The sequence below is a fragment of the Strix uralensis genome, chromosome 2 (genome assembly GCF_047716275.1).
Source record: "Strix uralensis isolate ZFMK-TIS-50842 chromosome 2, bStrUra1, whole genome shotgun sequence".
Taxonomy (NCBI): Eukaryota; Metazoa; Chordata; class Aves; order Strigiformes; family Strigidae; genus Strix; species Strix uralensis.
In genome coordinates, this window is record NC_133973.1 from 76,292,952 (window position 1) to 76,313,321 (window position 20,370).

A 20,370-nucleotide genomic window follows, 5' to 3' on the forward strand; every position below is an offset into this window, starting at 1 on the left:
GGCGTGCGCATGCGCCGCGCGCGCCCTGCCCCGCTGCCCGCCGGGAAGGGCAGCTGGCGGGGCGGGGTTTGGCGCCATGGCAGCCGTGGGTGGAGCTGCGTCCCGCCGGGTCTGCGGCCTTTTCCGCTTGCCCCTCGCACGTCCCGGCACCATCCCCTGCGGTTCTGGCGGCTGCCTCCGCCCTTTCCGCTGGGCCCCCGCGGCGGCAGCCACCCGCGGGGAAGAAAGCCCAGGCGCAGGGACTTCCAGCGAGGAGGCCGGCAGCAGCCCGCGGTGTCCTCGCCTGGCCGGAGGAGAGCGAAGTACCCAACAGCCCGGAGCCTGTGCTCTCTCCACCGCATCCCCGGTGCCCCTGGCTGCACCCACCTCCCACCCGGGGATCCCTACGGAAAGCTTCCAGCAGCAGGTCCCCAAGGACGCACATCTTCCTTCTGCTGATGCTGGAAGACTCAAATACACTACGTACTTTATTGATGAAGCGTGACAGTCTCCAACCCAATAGCAAAATAAAGTAACAAAAGTCCATCACAATGCACTTACTTAAGAATAGAAACAGGCTACTGGTCAGAGAGGAGGTTCCTTGTTCCTCAGAGCAACAATCATTATGCAAAACTTGAGACATTTATAAAACTCATTGAAACCTGAAGTACCCTAAAGAACACAGCTCAAGTATTCTAAAGATATTTGAATCCTCAGCCACAATTCAACTTGCAAAAATAAAAGTCCAGAAATAGTTCATCTGGAAAATAAATTTTCAAAATCTATGGGTTTTGTTCAGTCAGCAGCCTGCAGACTTCGGGAAATTAAATATTAGAAGTTAAGTCACAGTGGCTGGACAGGCTTGTGAGCAAAGAGATCCTATCTCCAGGATTACTTTGCTTAGCAGGGGTTGCAATTCTGATCCTTCGCTTACCTACTCTCCTGAAAACCTTCACTAAACATAGGGTCACCATTCCCAAGACAAATGAAAAGCAAACAGCAAAATAGAAAACAAATTTTATTGAATGAACAAAAGTCTAAAAGTCTCCCATTTTTGGTTAACAAAAGCAGCAACCTACAAAACCCCTGCATTCCATGACAAATCTTTTTATGTCAAAAAAATCCTTAAGCAGGTATGAACATTTGTACACAGAAAGTTACAACTGTTGAGACATGTTTGGGCAAACAATTGGATACACTTCAAATTAGGTGGGGGAAAAAAGATAAAGAGACCGCACATGGGACACCTGAAAAAGCTTGAATTGTGTGCCGGCTGAGAGGTATATAGTATCATCAGGGCTGCCAGCAGTTTTCGGCACTTGCATCCCCTTCATACAAAATGAAAAGAGCAGCAGAAAAATGACAGAGGTTTTAAGACTGAACAAGAAAAAGAACTGCCAACAGAACGCAGTGTTCAGCTAGCTCATTTGGCTAATGGGAAATGCAGCTTTTTAACAGTGAATTTCACAAGCTTGTGTTAAGCGAGTCCGTGCTCTCAGGTTCCAGGATAAGAATTCAGCTGTTGTACCCACAGAGCAAAAGCAATAAAGAAGGTCTGTCCTTGAACTCTCCCTGCCACAGGCAATTCCTCTCAGTCTAACGCAGGCATCCAGCTAAGGGAAAAGTAACTGAGACCTGCTTGATAAAATATGATTATCTGACTGACAGAAGTCTACTGGGAACTAAACAGAGAATGTACATTCACTTTGTAAATCTGACAAGGTCTTCTGACCTATGTGATTTTTTTTTTCCCTTTCCACTGGATATGGGCAGCCTTAATAAAATGGAGTGTTTAAAAAGGAAGGCAATTTTCACTTTTATCCTTACACCATTTGCAGAATAACCCTTTTTATAAAGTCATATCATAAATTTTCATGCTTTTGAATACTAAGTATTTTCAATGAAGTCCGTTTATTACATTGACTAATTTCAATCTGCTCTTTTGTTTTCACAGATCAGAACACAGTACAATTATTTCAAAAGAAATGATTGATTTTGCTGTCATATTTACTTTTGATTGCAAAAGTACAGTAATCTGTGCTTATCTGTCAGTTTATACATCAGATCTCATCCATTACAACCATATCATCAGATTTATTTAATAATTATGAAGCTGTATCTTATACTATAATTTCTATTCATATGTATTCTAGGACTAATAGATCCCTAATATGCCTTGATTAAAACTAACTTTAATATATCAACTCTATTATCTAAAGTTAATTTTAATCATTTCCATCATAATCATTATAACTCTGATACCCACTGTTCCTCCTCTCACGAAGATTAGATTTCTTCCATGTAGATTCTTGATGAAAGCCAGCACTGAAAGATCGACCCAGTCGTCCATGTTGTTTCTTAGAGATATTGTCTTCACTCTCAGATTTGGAAATTCCTTGTCCTTGTGTTTGGGATTGTTTATCCTGTCTAACATTTCCAAATGGAAAATTCCAAGGACCAAATCTTTGCCAGTTAAGTCTCTGAAAGGCAATGATGCAATGAAGATTTCCTCCAACCTGATTGAAGTAAAAAGGTTCTTTGTTAAATGCCCACAGGCACATTTCTAGCATACATAGGTATCTGAAATTAACATCTTGGCAAGTACTGAATTCTTTAAAAAAACAAACAAAAAAAGCAACAACACACAAACAAAAAACCCCACAAAACCATATCCACAAACAAACAACTCAGTTCAATCAATTTTGATTGTTTCCTAGACTCAATTACTGCCTTCTTTCTCATCTTTTTAAGCTATCCTTTTTATCATTCATGGGCTAGTATAACATCTTCTGCTAGTCTTTTTCATTCTCCAGCTACTTTCACACAAATTATCTGTTCTGGTCCCTTCTCATCTTGCCGACATGGTCTTCCATAGGGTCTCCACATTTGAAATCATCTCTTCAGCCTATTATTTCTCATAGACTTTCCATCTGAAAATCAAAAATACATCCCCCACCCATGAGATATAGCCCTATCTATAGGAAAGCAAGCTATGTGTATTGACAGTAAGTCCACACAAGAGAGACACGTGCATTCTTTTATGTGTGATCCTACTTGACTGTACTTTCTTTCCTGCTTACGTGCAGCTAGAAGTTCATGCACCAAAAGGATCTGTCTGTAATTCATCTGTAAAGTATTTCTGTGCTTGCTGCAGCTACATTTTAGCCAACAAGGTTAAATACTGCAACGAAATACCTTGTATATGCAGATAGCCTGGTTCATCCTAGCATATGCCAGGCTACTGCTGTATTGTATCTTGTCCTGCAAGTAAATATCAATGACTCTGGTGTTAAGTATCCACGTTTGACTTTGTCTTCAGGAACACTTCACATAACAAATTTCTTTTAGTGAAGTTATCTTACATTGCTGAAGTATGAATAAGTTCGCAAAAAATCTACCTTGAATTTCCTCCCATCGTAGTAAGTTTACCTTACCTTCTTTGTTTTTCGATGCTGCAATCCTCTCTCTAGGTGTCGAATATCTAGATATTCTGGATTTTGTGTGTTTAGGTCAGTGACAATATCTGCCCACCTACAGAATAAGATTATTACTACTCAGCGGCATTTACAAAACCTCAGCACCAATACTCATGTACACACACATGCAAATAGAGATCTGCAGATTTAAATAGTCTCACCAGTGACTTAAAGATAAACAAACATATAAAGATATAAAAGCCTCAGTGTTAGAGACATGAAGCTAGATATAAAAGCGTCACATTTAATCAAAGCATTCACAGTGATTATTCCTGCTCTTTGGAAACACTTTCCAAAATGACTAAAAGCACCATGAGTCATTAGTTGCATTGCTTACCCTTACCAATTCATCAGTTTGTGAAACAAAGCAGCAAAGTGCGGTTTAGTCAAAGAGAAACATTAGCTTTTACTTTATTTAATCTCCTCTTACCCTTTTATATTATTTTGTTCAAACTCGTTTGGTTTTTCGCCCACTAAATCTGCTTTTACCAGACAGCTCCCAACATAACTCACTCCTCCATTTCATTTAAATCCCATCTGTAATAAGCTATCAATTTAATCATTCCCTGTTCACTCGGCTCTTCAGTTTCATAGCTCCTTCTAGCCCAACTGAATAAAATATCCCCATATTCCAGACCTCTTTAAGCCTGCACACTGTCTTTTCATTTCTATCAATGTCTAATTGTCTGCTTCTCTCTAAAACCACCCTCCATTTCTACCCCAACCTTTGCCCTCCTACCTTAAGCACAGAACTTTCCGCTAGCTCTCACTGGGACTGTAGCAGGAGGAAGAATGTCTCCACAATCAAAAATAATATTACAAAGGTTTGTATTCTGTATTCCGAAACCTCTTCCTGTGCCATTTGTAGCTTCCATACCACAGAACATAATTCTGTCAGTGGGATGTATAGTACATTTCTCAGCACAGCAACCACATGCATAATGTGATTTTTATTTTGCTGCACTTAATTTCATTAGTCCAAACTATCCAGCTATTGACAGTTATTGACACAGTCACATCACTGACAAAACAAAAAAAAAAGATATCTGGGTTTTAGATACTGGGTTAGATCTGACTGGCTATGAAACTGTCAGATAAGTACTTTCAAACATTTTTTCAAAATAGAGAATAAAAGGAAACAAAGCAGAAGTTGTGTGATTTTTTTTTTTCCAACAGCTCTTTTCCTAAGGTATCAAGAAAAAAAAAAATCACTCCATAATTAACCTGGGGGGTGGTAGGGAAGCTATTTGCTAAAATTTATGTTTTGGCCATGGAATCGGTTTCTTGAGAAATACGCTCTTCTGCACAGTTCCCTCATTTCAGAAGTTAATATTAAGCAATATGAACTAGTATGTCAAGTAAAGCTGAGAAAGCTGTTCTATTAATTTATCAGGACAAATATAACTAATCAACAAAATTTCTACATAGCACCCTCTCGCCCTCCTAGTCTCTATGTCTAGTTTAGACACCGACTTTGTATGAGCCAGATCTACCACAAATGTATTGTTTTAATACATAGATAAGCTAATAACACAACAGAGTACAGGCTGTACCTGCACCTGAGTTAGATCTTGGTAGCAACGTAATATCCTGTGCACGCCCCAGACACAGCCTGTCTACATCCTCAACTGCAGCATAAACTCCTCCAAGGTTTGTACAGCCTGTAAACCACAAATGGCATGATCGCAGACAGCTGAAGTGTGTTTTCTTCCTGGCTAATATGAGCTGTGTCACACTCAAACAAGAGGAACAGGTTTTGGCTTTCAGCAGCCCACATGTGTCCTGCCACATGATATAAAACTGCAGAGCCAGCCTTGAGGTCAAAACACGAAGTTTCTCACTAAAGCACCTGTTTCTGTTAACACTATAGTATGTTTGTTTAAAAGAACTAAAAATTCACTTGGTCACCCTTAGTAGAGAAATACAAATGGTTTTGAAAGAAAACATATTGTCTTACATTCTTACCAAGTAACGTACCTTTTACAGTGTATTGTTGGATGTTTTCTGCTCGGCTCTCCAATTAAGATCCAATATTCTACTTCCTGCTGTAAGACACGATCTCTGTTCAACAGAAGATACAATCCTAGTAAGATTTATTGTGCATACTAAAAAGAAAAAGAGAGATTAACATTCTATTGTTCTTTTTAGGATTTTCCAACATTTAAAATTGTTTCCTCAGCCAAACTAAAAACCAGCTGCTGTGCTACAGTGTTTGCAATTGCCTACAGGGAAACTGTTTCACAAGGTCTGGAACCAAGATAGAAGCTAGTGCTTATTATTTAGGAAAAAAGACAGGCAGAACTTCATAAAAAATAGTGTTACTTGGATGAAAGGCAGCCTAGTAAAAAATCCAAATGTAAATATATACGTAACAATGGAAATAAGAATTGTGGAAAGCCACACAAATGTGGAACAAACATCTTCCTCACTATCTGTGATGCCTAAAGAGTCACGAAAGAGCCCCTTCTGCTATTTTTAAACTATACCCCAGCTGAGAGTTGTTACAAACAGTGGTAGGGTAACCTATATGAAAACAACTGGTAACTTCAACTGTTCCTCCTAAGCATCCGATACCACATATTAAAAACCAAAAGCCCTCACCCAATACTAGTTCGAATTTGTGAGCAACTTCCAAGAAACTCAAAGCCTGCAATAACCTCATCAGGGAAAATTTGTGACAGACATCAGAGCAGACTGATGAGATACAGATGACTGTTCTGTGACTTCCTGTGTATAATTATCCCATGAAAAACTACTTCAGTTTCAACTGTGACAAAACCTGAGATTTTTCTGCCTAGGGTATTAGACGGCATATGGCCTTACTGCTTGCAGTAATTTGTTTACTTATAAAAAATTCCCTGTAAAATAAAAATGTATGTCATCATTGTACAGATGGGAAATCAAGACACAGGACAGATTAATTGACTTACCTAAAGTCACACTGGAAGTCTGTGGTTGAACTGGGAACTGAACCCAGGTCTCCCGAGTCCAAATCCAGCAACCTAAGATCATACAGGAAGTCTGTGGGTGACCTAAAAACTGCCTCCTAAGCTCAGCCTAGCAACCTATCTACCCATTTCTTTTGGAATTTAAACGTTTCTTAGCTTGATTTTTAAAGAAAAGCTTTCCTTTGTTACTAGAATGTAGAAACGGGTAAACAAGAACTGCTGCAGAATCTATTGATAGTGCTTCTGGAACCTAAACATATTGTTTTCCAGTAAGGCGTTAGAAGATATGAAGGATGAGCTTTCTGGTTGACCTCCAGCCTAAAATAAGGCTATAAAAGCTCCCTGAACTCATTACCTCATGTTACATTGTTAGAGATCTGTTGTTAGGAAGAAAATCTAATATTGCCTTAAAAATAACATCACTAGTGACTGAGAATTCATTTTGACTACAGATAAAGTATTGAAATTGTTGTTCTTGCTTATTACTAAACAATATAAATTCAAAGTAGATATAAGGCATGTTAAGTTTCCACTGGACCATATTATTTCTCAAACTCCATTTTTGATCTATTAAACAATTTTTTTTTACTTTGCTCTTCCACTGCAGATTCTTAGTAACTGATCAAGTAAGCAAGCCATTAACCTTTCAGTAGACTTAAGCAGACTGATGTGTTGGACTTCTATTTGGGGTGTATCTTCCACACTCTCTCACTCACATGGCATGTCAGTGAACGCAGTCTTAATAAAAAAAACTTCTGTATTCTTTTGTTCATATACCAAAAGCTTTCATTAACCCTATGGTCAGATTCACACTGGGAACAAATCAGATTCAGATGATTATGCTTTATTGCCTCCAAACAATCACCATTTTGAACTCTAAAAGTAAAGCTGGCATTCTCCATTCCTTGATCACAGAATCACAGAATCAACTAGGTTGGAAAGGACCTTGAAGATCATCTAGTCCAACCATTAACCTAGCACTGCCAGTTCCCATCTACACCATATCACCCAGCGCTATATCGACCCTACTCTTAAACACCTCCAGGGATGGGGATTCCACCACCTCCCTGGGCAATCCATTCCACTGCCTAATAACCCGTTCTGTAAAGAAATACTTCCTGACATCTAGTCTAAACCTTCCCTGGCGCAATTTGAGGCCATGCCCTCTTGTCCTATCACTTGTTACTTGGTTAAAGAGACTCATCCCCAGCTCTCTGCAACCTCCTTTCAGGTAGTTGTAGAGGGCGATGAGGTCTCCCCTCAGCCTCCTCTTCTCCAGACTAAACAACCCCAGTTCCCTCAGCCGCTCCTCGTATGACCTGTGCTCCAGACCCTTCACCAGCTTCGTTGCCGAGTTGTAGAGTTATGTCACTCTACATCTTCAACATAGTCAAAGGCAGACTGCTTGCTAAGCCAAGTGCAAGACTGAGGCTCACCTTACACCAGTGACCTACCCTTTTCATCATTTACCATTCCCCACTCTTGATATCTGCTAATTTTGTAAGGGATTGTCTTCTTATGCTCAGTGATAGTACTAATAAATACTGACCAACAGTTGAACCTTGAGAAAGTCCAACAGAAACATCCAATTGTGTTTGTAACTACTTTGAGAGAGGAAAAACAATTTAATATTATTCTGTGAATGAGGTAAAACGAACTACTCTCAGCATATCATACAGCCTTACAAAAGCTAAGACAAATTGCCTCAAGATTATGAAATATTTCAAACTTAAAGTTTTGGTTTTAATGCGAGACTTTCCCTAAATTCAGTATGAGCAACAATGCTATTATCCTCTTTTAAAACCTATGTTTAATTGTAACCTACATCAGCTATTCCATTATTTTATCCTGAGTAATGTCACCCTGACAAATCTGAAATTATTTGGCTAATTGTAATTTTATTCTAAAACAACTGGCATATTAAGTTTCTCCTGGTCTTTATGAAGTGCTCCAGCATTCCAAGTATTGTTTAAAAAAGCCAAACATACTGTGATAGTGCAGAGATCTCTTCCAGCTTCTCTCCCCTGCCCTCCGCCAATTCTTGGTAACAAATTATTCAGATATCTTTACTTTTCTAAGCCTTGCACTCCAGTAGTTGCAGTTTATCACTGTTAGTCAACACTGCAAAAAAAGTTCCTAACCACCATCCTGCAATACCTACATATACCCTATTCTCACCATACACAAACACTGGTTTCTGTAAGTGCAGATTTTATCACGTCTGCTTCATAATGGATTAATATCACAGTAGGCTTTTTTCTTCTAGTTTATAAAGAAAAGTCCCAACACCCACACAGACACTTACTTCTTGTTTCCCCCCAAGTTCTCTGGGAACAGACTCTTCCCATAATTAGCTGGCTTTTTACTGTTTTTCTTTAAAAATACCTGGCTTTTTTCAGTCCATATTGTTTTATTTTTCAGACTAGTTACTATCACTTGTCCTTCAAGTAATTAAGTACCCTCTCTATATCTGGCTCAAATGTCTTTAAACAATTTAGTACCATTCATAGTTTTCTGATTAAGTTCTCTCAATATAGTCTGCTTAGTTCTGTTTAATTTTAAGCAGTCCTTTCAAATTACACAGTAGTGTTTTGCTAGTTCAGACATAAATGCTTTCATAACATATGCTGAAATGTTATTTAGAGAGAAAAATTGTATCAACTTGTAGTAAATTTTTCCATACGCTTCCTCCACTAAAATAAGCATGAACACAATACCTTACCTATAGGCTTTACTAGCTTTTACTGGGGTTGCTTCAAATCCAATTGGGCAAAAATAATGGTTTTGGCAATGGTAGATGTAGGCCATTGATTCATCTTTCAGTCCACGTGTTAGCTTTGCAAGGGCCCCTGCAGCTACAAAGAAAGATCAGGTTTCAGTTCAGAGTGCTTTGGATCCTGCGTAACATATTCAGCAAAAGAGATCTATTTGATAACATAAAATAGTTACACTGCCTTTTACATTAGAGGACATGACCTGACAGGCATGCACAAAATACAGTTTTGATTTCAAACTTCTTAGTATTTAATTTCCTGCCTGGTACAGAAAAATAATATCTGTCACACAGTGTGTACTAGGAAAATGCAATAAAAAGTATGCATTGTATTTAGATCAAAGTCACATTAAAAATTACTCGTTCTGCAAAAAAAAGAACCAAAAGTATCTCTTAACCTAGGAAATACACACTGCCACACAATGCAGTCCCACTGCCCCGCCCAAGTAACACACATCAATGATACTACTGAAACCCCAGAAAGCTTTCAAACGTTTTGGTATCATGAGCTTCTTGAAGCTTCCTAATCTCCTCAGAAACACATTCCACATCTGGGCATACAATATTTTGTAATGTGACTGCAGTGTTCAGTTTCAGACAAAGACTAGAAAAGGCACTGAAACATGACAGAATTTTCAAATGGGATACCAAGAACAGAAAAATTATTCCCATTTTAATAATCTCCCCCAAAACTTTTCAGCATGGTTTTATTCTTTTAAAGAATCTACCAAAGGCTAACAAACTGTGTATGAAAGTATAATATTTCTTTAGGTAGCACACTTAAAAGTAGACATAAAAATGCAGCTTCATAAGCTAATCGAGAATAATCACTTAACTTTTAGAGACAGACATTAGCCAAAGCCAGGCAGAATGGATGAGTTCACTAACTTTAAAATTGCTTTTTTTTAAAGTATAAAACATATATTAAAGACATTAATACTTTTGTGCTGTACGTTCTGAATTTTTATACAGCACAAATTTCTAAAACACTGAAATAAAAAAAATAAAAAAATGTGTTGCTCCCCCAGTGTATTGCAGCAAACATCTTCCAGGACACCAACACAGAACTGGAAGTCCTCCTGGATACCTTAAAATTCCAGTTCTATGATAGCAGAATACATAGCACAGAATATATTTTATCAAAATAAAAGTACAAATTAAAGTTTTAGCAAAATAAGAGAAAAAGTAAAACCAGAAAAATCAGGCAACTTGGAGCTATTCAATAGCTTATCTCAAACTGGACATACTACTTACAGAACTTGTCCTGTCAAATGCTACACGTTGCAGGATTTTTCAGTTTACATACTATAAGATAAACGCTTTAGGATTAGCTACGTACCAGTTTCTCCAGCTGTCTTGTTCTTCCCATGAGGTTTATACAGAACATATGAGCATCCCTTGATATGGAAGTGATCATTTATTTGCCTAAACCATCTGAAACAATAAGCTTAAAGATTGTAGTAACTCAAGAGTTATTAAAAGCAATTTTCTTTCCTTCCACTTTTCCTCTGCTTGACAGTTTAGAAAAAAGTCTCTGTGTGCTACTAAGTAACTACCACACTAGTATATAGATTGTAGATGACCATGGTACCCTAATACAAACAAATCGTAACGTATCCTAGAGAGATAAATAAATACTCAAAGCCTTTTCCTTCCTTTTGCTTTTTCAGACCCGACATAGAACCATAATAACCAAAGGGCTGGATGTGAAATGTTGGTCCTATTGTGTTCAGTCCAGTCACCTCTAACTTTGAGTTACTCAGCTTTTAGAAAGACACTCAGATTCTGAAGTGCCAAGCTTCAACCATGATTTGTAAGCTACACAAAGGGAATCTTCTAAGACACCAGAAGGCAGGACCCTTCTAGTGAGACTTTCTGCATATCATGTTGGGCTTCTGCCACATAAGCATCACAATGCCCAAGCCTTACAGGAGTCCCGTGCTGCAATTCCTCACAGCAACAGTAAGTGAGGACAGGTCTGCAAAGAAGATTTTTGTCTCAGATATTCACTTTTCCACATTAGAAGATTCAAATTCACATCTCTGAAGATAATATCTCAATCATAAAGCTATGTTGTGTGATGGGGTTGGCTCTCAGCCCTCCTGCTTTCCAGTCTGCTGAGTACTTAAAAATGATTTGACCAAACAGAAATAAAACCTACTAAGGGCAACTTTTCTGCGTGGCATAGGGCACTCACAGGGGAAAAGGAAGAATTACAGGTTTAACTTTCGTCTTATAGACTGTTGACATAAAGAGGCAGAACATTTTATCAGCTTGGTCTATGAGGGTTGTTACACCCTGACATACTCCTAAAGAGATACAGAATCTAGATCTGAGTCTCCTAAGGCAAAGAAGGAAGTTTTCATGACACTCGTCAATGATCTAGCTGCTATGCTACCATTAAAGAACAGACTGCTGCCACATTTTCAAATTCAGCACCCACATTCTGTGCCAAACTTTATATGTTGCCTTCAAAAAATACTAATTAGATCAAATGCAACTCATGAAACAGGCAAGAACACTGCAAAATTTTTGAATTTCATGGAAGGGTAACATACCAAAGTCCTGTCAAGATGTTCAATACTCAAGTACAATATGCTCCTAGCCCTGTTTAATCCTAAAATTCCTTATGAGTTTAACAAAAAAAAAAAAAAGACAAAGATTTTAGACCCAATTTATCAAGATCAGGAAACAGCAGAGCAGAAGTGAAACAGAATTTGAAAGTTTGAGTGTTTCGTGACTCAAGACCCATCTTTTTTTTTTTCCCCTCCTCTTCCTGAACAGCTCCATTGCAACAAAGGTGAAGCACTCACTATCTCATTTTCAATTCTTAAATTATTTTTTACATTAAGTTACTAGTATATCAATTGCCTTCTCAGGCTGTTTCAGGGACATTACAAGCATTTAACATGCATTTTCAAAACAGGAAAACGAGGGTAAAGAAAAAAGTTTCTAACCAGAAGACAGGATTCATTACAGTATTATACAACCATTAAAGAAACTGAACCAAAAAATCAAACTTCATGTTCACCTGATCTGTGTACCAACATCGCACTATACAAAATGGCTAGTGCAAAAAACTCTTTGAAAAGTTTCTTTGGGCACTGTCAGAATACCCAAGTATGCTTCATTATTCTAAAACTTAAGAGGACTAACTTGTGTCAGACACATTTTTTTTTTAAATAAATTAACAACTACTGTATTTTTAAAGGTTCTCTCTCTTAGTTTTATGTTATTTTTCAATACATTAACAATTCAGCTGCATCAAAGGAACCAAACATACCTCATTAAAGTTGTATTTCCAGTGAAGGGACCAAACCTAATCTCCTCAAATGGGGGCTGAAAGCCCAGTATATGCAAAGCTTCTTCTTGAGTAATAGGTGGTAAACTAAAAAAAAACCCAAAAAACCAAACCACAAAGAAAAAAAGAAATAAAAGTATTGTTTAATAAAGTAATAAGCAACATATTTTAGACTCTCTAGAAGCAAAGCATACCTCCCAGCTCCCAGTGTACTATACAGGAAATTCCAGCAAGACACTAAGGATGAAATTCCACAGGAAGTCTTGTATTGAGGTCGGCTAACACAATACCTAAAACAAAAAACCCCAAACACATTAGTAAGCATTCTTGATTTAGTTACAGGAGCAACCTGAACTACTTTTCTGTGTGCCAGGCCATTGAAGTGCCATGTTACATTAAATGCTTTTATGTTGCCTGTATTAAAAAAAAAAAAACAAAACAACACAAAAATCACAAAACACAGTGCATTCTTTAAAAAAAAATGAGCAAGTACGTTAACCAATTTATTTTAAGTTTGTCAGATACTACTACCCTATTTCATACAAATAAGCACCATGGGAATTCTGTACAAATAATCCTGTAGGAAAAAGATGATTCTGTACTAATATAATTCCAGTTTGATCCAGTCTCTTCTACACATGAACCTGTAGTAAACTTGTATCTCTACCAATTTACTAATGAATGTCATTCCAGGTCACAGATTCCCTAGGCTAAGTTTCTGATGTCACAGAGATACAGTAAGAACCAGACAGATTCATTAAACTGTGTGAATTTAGTGAACTATATTCATATGATATAGGTTGTATAGAACTGACAGATTCTGATCAAGTATTGCCCAGTGAAAAGAAAAATCAGGAGTAAGACATATCAGTACTATGTTTAAGGTTACTTTTTGCCTGACCATAATAATGAACATGCATTTTCTTTAGCAATAAATCCCCACATAAGTTTTTTCCTTACTGAAAGAAAAAAAAATGTTTAGAAAGAAGAATGCTTTTAGAATTTCAACAAATGGGAAGGAAGCTCTCATTCTTCTTGTAGAAAGTATGAGATTATAGTGCATATAGATATGCTTAACATATCCCCATTTCTACTAAAAAAAAAAGTATGAAGACATTATTAATTATTGTGAAATCAGATAATCAGCAATAGTGTTTACTGACAAACTGTATGAGGATAATCTTAAATACAATTCATAAATAGTACCATCTTCGGAGGTCCAACACTTTCCTCTCCTTCACATCTTCAAGAGAAGAACGCTGAGGACACTCCCTGTATTGTTTGCTTTTTTTGTCTACAGATTTCTTCTTTGTTACTTGTTTCTTCATGTTGCCTGCAAAACAGATTTCAGAAACAAATGCATGCCTACTTTACCTTTCATATATTTCTTCTTAAATATTTTTAGTAATAGCATATGCCTTAGACACACTGGTTGTACTAGTAAGTGCAAACTGAGACCAAACTTTAATTGAAAGAAAAAGCTCAAATACATAATCAAGATTGTCAACAGGTTTGTAAAGCTGCTATCAGCTCAGTAAACAACATCATGTTTTTCTGAATAGAATTAATGATGACCTGCCCAACTGTTTAGAAAGAGCAGTCAATCTGATTATTCTAATGTGTTAAATCAGCCTTCCCAGAAATAAGACTCTTGGACCAACAGGGACTTCCCATCTCCTAACATTAAATGCACAGGAAAATATAATGAAACACTTGTTTTTCACAGTTAAGCTCTGTAACCAGCTACGCCTTCTGATGAAAGCTTACATGCAAATCCAGTAAGAATAATATACACCCAAGATCTTTTCCTTTTTAAGCCACTGAGGCAGTGGAAAGCAAAGAGTTGGGCCACATGCTAGAGCAGGAGTCTTTCTGTCCCATTTTGAAGCCATCACAACCCAGTGAAATATGCCACGTACATTTTAGTAAAAATGACAGTCCTGTGGGATGTTATCATTTGTTTCTTATTTCAGGACACTACATGCACACCCGAAAAGGCAACTTGCCAAACACGTTTTTAAGCACTGCTAAACCAGTTTCATACTAAGGTAGAGAAAACAGCAATTTGACCAGCTAGCCAAGCCATTAAGAAAAAAATCTACAGCCCACTCTAGATAAACAGAGGGATTATAGGACAAAGAAAGCCAAGTGTGTATGCAAGTGCTTGATTCACAGTTGCAATCTGTGACTACGCAGAGAATGAACATAGGAGGCAGCAAAGAAGCCAGTTTTGAAGAAATGGGCTCCCAAACACTGTATACATATAGCAAATCAAAATAAATACAATTCTGTTACAGAAACCAACTGCTTTCCTAGGTAATTGTAATGATTTCATTTACTTCTTGTCACAAATAAACCACATCTTTAATTTCAAAATACATTTCTGAAGTACCTTGAAACAGTTCTGCAAGTGACAAACATGTACTTAACACGTAAAAGTAATCACTGCACAATGCACTACGTCCCACTAAAAGGAAAGAAAAAAACATCCCCAAACCCCAGGGAAGAAAAGCAAACCAAATCCAAACCAGAAGCCACCCCAAACAATACCCAAAAACCCCACACACAGTTAAGCAGAAGCCAGCCTTGTTTTAGTCACTTCCCCAGGCAGCCACACTTGACTTCCACTCCTTCTATCTCACTCTCTCCTTTCCCGGTGAGCAGGTTGAAATGATGTACAGGCTCTTCTAAAGCACTTCCTCAAGAGATACATGTGCTGACCAGCCCCCTCCACAAAGTTGTAAACATGAAGCCTTTTTCTATCACAACATCAAACCTTCACCAGCTCACCTGCTTTGTTCTTCAGATTTGTGGTCACGCCATTGAACTCCGATTTGTCGATTTCCCATGCCAGTGGAAGCTTTCCAAGATCGCCAGCCAAGCTTTCCAAGTTAGTGTCTTCGCTGTAGATTATCTCTGAAGCACCAGTTTGAATGCTGAGTAAGCCAGGTGTGTTATTTCCAACATTTAAGGCAGCACTGCCTGACAGGCAGGCACTAACTGAAGCACTTGGGCTTTTACAAATAGATGTTACTCTGTTTAAAAAAGCATAGTCTGAGCAGATGGTATAAAATTTCTCTCGTGTATGAGTCACAGGACATCCCCATGGATAATGCCCATCAGCCCTGGACACCAAGGATGCAGTGGAGGCGTCTGACATGCAGTATGGCTTCACAGGATCATGAAGAGAAGCTTCTGGGGATTCTTTCCCAAGTTTGTTTTCAGTGTTTCCATTATTTCCAGAACCATTCTCCTTTTCATCTTCTGAAATGTTAGGCATTGAATGATAGTGCAAAAGTATTGTAGAGCTAAGAATATTTTTTTATGTTTTAATTACAACAGAGTTTGCATCACTGCCTCCATTGCCTCTGCAAGGTATTAACGAGGTACCTGAAAGAAAATGAGAAGTTAATACAGGTGTCTAAATCAAAATAAAATATACACAAAGCTTATCTTTGAACTCATATCCAATAAAAGCTGAGGTACCCCTCAAGATACATCATAACATACACCGTGTCTTTTCCTAAGCATCTCTAGAATTTTACCATCAGCGCTTTTTATTATTTGTGAGATGCCAACAGCATACACCATAGTGATACCATGATAAAGTACAGAGTGATTACACTTATAACATAGCACATGACTAAAACAATAAAATTATAAAAAAAAAAATGAAAAGCTTCCAAAATTTTTGTAGCTGTGGTTGTTCACTTCTATTCCTTACAGTCACAATACCTTGAGTATGTGGAGTACAAAATAATTTATACAAATTAATAAATGACAGAAACAGCAACTTAAGGTCACTTGATTCTGAAGAATCCTGGACACATTTGCTGCAAGTGAAGTTCAAGCTTACAGAAAATTACAGTAACTATTACTTCTGTTGACTGTAAATTGAGAACACTACCCTCAATCTGTTTCACTGCTTTCCCTGTATGGCTGTTAGGGGTTCCCTTTTATTTTTATGCACCTCCTATTCTTCAAGATGTGAGAAAGAAAAGCATCAGGTTTTATTTACAGTAGCTAAGAACTACCAAAAACAAGTTTGGAGGGCTGGGGCTTCCTTTTAACGATCTTTTTTAAAAAGCAAATTGACAGTATGTGTTATCCCTCATCTCGGCAGTTGCGCGTCTGCGGAGCGAAGACTCTCGCCGCAGATGGGAAACCTGGCAGGCAGGAGTTCCACCCGAAAGCAGGCTCCTGCGGCACCAACCTCGGGTCACCGAGCTGAGCCAACAGAGTCCCCCTCTTCCAGAAGCGGGTCTTGCGACCACACACAAGCAGGGCTCTGCCTGAAAGATGACACGGAAACGTCAGAGCACACGCACGGACCGCAGCCACAGGGCGCCCAGCCCCGGCAGGCTCCACTCTCACCACCTCCGTGGGGGCTCATCCCCCCCGGGACGCCCGCACTCCCCCCCGCGGGGTGGGGGACACCCGGCCTTAGCACCGGGGAGGGGCGGGAGGGCTGGGGCGCCGCCAATCGGGGCCTCGGCGCGGCTCTGCGGCCCCGCCCCCCCGCGCTGCCGCCGGTCGGTTCCGGAGTGAACAGCCCCGGGCGGGGGGAACGGGCCGCGGCTCGGCGGCAGCGGGGCCCGACGGGAGGGTGGGGCGGGGGGGCAGAGGGGAAGGGCGGCTGCTCGACGGCGCGGCGCGGCCCGCGCTCCCAGCCCGTTACCTGCGCGGCGCCCGCCTGCGTCGCCTCCCCCGGCCGCGGCGGAGCGGGGACGCGAGCGCGCCGGAAACAGACACGGCGCGCGGGGGGGAGGGCGCGGCGCCGCGGGCTCACCTGCGCCCCCGCCGCCCCCCGCCTCCGCAGCGCCGCCGCCGCCGCCGGCCGGCACCAACTCCCGCCGCCGGCCGGGGGGAGGCGCGGGGCTGCCCGGCGGCGGCGGCCGCGCTCCCCCTGCGGGCCCTCACGGTGTCTCAGAAACCAGCTGCGCGTCTCCCGGCTGGGCCGCGACTGTGCCTCGGCGCCGGAAAAGATACGGCCGCAGAGGTGCCCCCCACCCCCCCCCCCAGTATGCGCCCTCATGGTCTCGTCCGCCGCTGCCCCACGGGCGGGCGGGGGAGGGGAGGAGCCGCTCGGGGATGGTGACGCGGGGGGGCGGCCGCCGCCTCCGCGGGGCCTCGGCAGCGGGCCGGGCTGCGGGAGCTGCTGAGCGCGCCCCGGGATGGCGGCTGCGCTCTTCCCTGGCCTCCGCGGGGTAGGGAAGAGCTCTGGCCCGCCCGCCCGCCGAGGAGAGGCTGCGGGCGCTGCGCGGGAGGTGGGCCGGCGGGCGGGAGAGGCGCGGGGCGGGAGCGGAGCGCGGCTGACCGGCTCCGGAGCAGCCGAGCACCGAGACGCCGACCTCGGCGGGCTGGGGGTCACCCCTGGTCCTCACCGCAGCCCCTTCGAGTGCCGGCGCCCCGGCGTACCTGGGCCCAGCGGGGGGGCGCCCGGTTCCTCCCGGGGAAGGAGGGACGGACATCCGGACCTTTTCCTTGCAGCGGGTTTCTCTTAGTCCCCCTGACCGTAGTAAGAATGCGTGTAACAAAAGTGCTTCCAGAAAACTGTATAAAGGAACAAAATATTATCTCGGGTAACAGTGTCTGGAACTGCTGACAGTATCTCCCGCCTCATTTTCACTGCACTCAGCATATTTTCAACATGAACAAACACAGTGACACACTGAAGATATAAGTGGAGCGCTTCCAGTACTGCCGCAATTATTTAAAATTTATTTATTTTTAAATATTTAGATTTGTAATATTAAATGGTTGCTTTTATAACAACGTATTTATAAAATTTAAAATAAAAACCAGAGAAAGATCAAAAAGTTACATGGTGGTGTGCTGACCGAGGATTCAGTGCTAGCGATTACAGCATGGTGCCCTCAGCCCACACAGCCCCCATTCCCAGCAATAGTTTCTGTGAGAGGTGCTGCAAATAGTGGAAAGAAGAATCAAATTTCTCCTCAAATGTTGAGGGTTACTTGGTAGTTTTCAGTGGTTAGGCAGAGCAAAGTAGCAAAAGTCCTCTGACGCTTGTGGGCACAGCTAAGTTTGCCATCCCCTGGACATGAATAAGACAAGACCAGGTCAGATTCAGAATTTGATGTGGCTTCATCGCAAGGCAACCTGCCTCTCGTTATGGAGAGCGTCCCTCATGCCTTTGCCAGCTGGAAGCCTGCGGAGCCTTCGTTGGCCAACAGCCTTTGAAGTAATTAAACAATTCTGCCTCCAAAGTGTTTTTCTCTGAGCCAAATTACAGGCGTTAGGATAGCAGCAATGTTGGCTTTGCCAGCCAGGACTAAAATTAGGTTGCATGGCTTATTTTACAACTTGTTTGGGTGCTGACAAATGGTGCCAAATCTGTACAGAGATTCTCTGAGCCGCACTTATGTGGGGAGGAAAAGCTGGAGGAGAGAACAGCAGGAGGGTAGAAGTGTGTCACCTTTACTTCATTGCTGCTGTGCTTTTTAATGTGCCAATGCCGCCCTGCTAGGAAGAGGACGGATGTTCTGTGAATTCTATAGCTATGAAATTTCTTTTTAAATAAAAGTTCTCTTCCAGTAAAGAGACTAGCTTGTCTCATACAACAAAACATAAGCTGAGAAGGAGTGTGATTTCAGCCTGTGAAATACATCAGGACAGTAAAGATGAGGAAGGGAGAGGAGCTAAGGGGTCATGGATATAAAATAGGACCTGTATGAATTTTTAGACTGGAAGTTGCAAGTCTTCTAACTGCTGAATATCCTGAAATACCACGTCAAGGGGAACAGCAGGAGACAAAAACTATGCCTTTAAAAGTTGATTTTTTAAGGCATTTTGTGATGAGGTTGCTGGCTGGAAAAGACTAAGTTCATTGACCTAAGTGGTCCTTTCTCAGCTTGCAATTTTCTCAAAGCAAGTGATGTTTTGTGTGCTTTTCTGTAAACATATTTGCAGTATTTCAAAATGCAAAATACAAAATCTCTTCAAAATTCATGACTCCTTGATAATGAGGTTCAATTTTCTGTATTGTTTGCCTTAACAAGAGAAAAGCAATGAAGAGCAAAACTGAAAGTGTCCTTTAGGATTGAAGTTCTCCCATGAAGAACCCTTAATTTTGGTGAGGTTTCTGCAGCTAAATGACAAAGAAAAGCATTTGGATATGTGTGTGTACAATCTACCTGAAAGGAGGTTGTAGGGAGGCAGGTGTCAAGTCTCTTCTCCCAAGTAACAAGTGATAGGACAAGAGGAAATGGCCTCAAGTTGCGCCAGGAGAAGGTTAGATTGGATATTAGGAAAAATTTCTTCACCAAAAGCATTGTCAAAGCATTGGAACAGGCTGCCCAGGGAAGTGGTTGAGTCACCATCCCTGGAGGTATTTAAAAGACATGTAGATGTGGCACTTGGGGACATGGTTTAGTGGTGGACTTGGCAGTGTTAACAGTTGGACTGATGACCTTAAGGATCTTTTCCAACCTAAATGATTCTTGGTTCTGTATGTAATTAAGAACAGCATCAGTGTTCCACACGAGCTTTCTGCGACCTGCGGTTGGATCATTTCACAGCCAAAGGGCCATTGAACCACCCAAGGCGCACGCTGGGCAGGGGGCTGGTGAGGTGCTCCTTCACCTCAGCTCCAGGCAATCCAGGACGGCAACCTCAGCTACCGGACGTCACGCGCCTGCTTCTGCTGCTCTGGGGAGGATTTTGAAAACCCGATTATAACCTCTTTATTTCTCACCCTAACGTTACGGGGAACGGAGGGAACTTGAGCTCATGACACGGAGAAAACGGCAACACTGAGGCGCTCGAAGACGTGAGTCACAGACACAGGCAGAGCCGGCCTTCCCCAGCCCCCTTCCTTTGAGGCGGGTCTCAGCAAAGCCCCGGGGCCGCGCCGGGGCTGAAGCAGCCTGGGGC

General features: G+C 41.3%; 1 protein-coding gene across 4 annotated transcripts; it reads right to left on the reverse strand.

Annotated features, from left to right (window-relative positions):
* Positions 1-984: 984 nt before the first annotated feature.
* BIVM (basic, immunoglobulin-like variable motif containing) lies at positions 985-17,283 on the reverse strand. Of its 4 annotated transcripts, none has more exons than XM_074859318.1 (11): positions 17,267-17,283; positions 15,268-15,867; positions 13,684-13,810; positions 12,672-12,767; positions 12,460-12,564; positions 10,516-10,610; positions 9,126-9,258; positions 6,386-6,457; positions 5,433-5,516; positions 3,414-3,510; positions 985-2,495 (listed from the first exon to the last, which is right to left on the reverse strand). In XM_074859318.1, exons 2-11 carry the CDS (start codon positions 15,755-15,757, stop codon positions 2,205-2,207), a joined length of 1,590 nt encoding a protein of 529 aa, XP_074715419.1. In that variant the 5' UTR covers positions 15,758-15,867; positions 17,267-17,283; the 3' UTR covers positions 985-2,204. The 4 variants fall into 4 exon arrangements, with proteins under 4 accessions (XP_074715419.1, XP_074715417.1, XP_074715418.1 ...); XM_074859316.1 differs by lacking the exon at positions 17,267-17,283 and adding an exon at positions 17,156-17,266; XM_074859317.1 differs by lacking the exon at positions 17,267-17,283 and adding an exon at positions 16,691-16,956.
* Between the last annotated feature and the right edge of the window lie 3,087 nt (positions 17,284-20,370).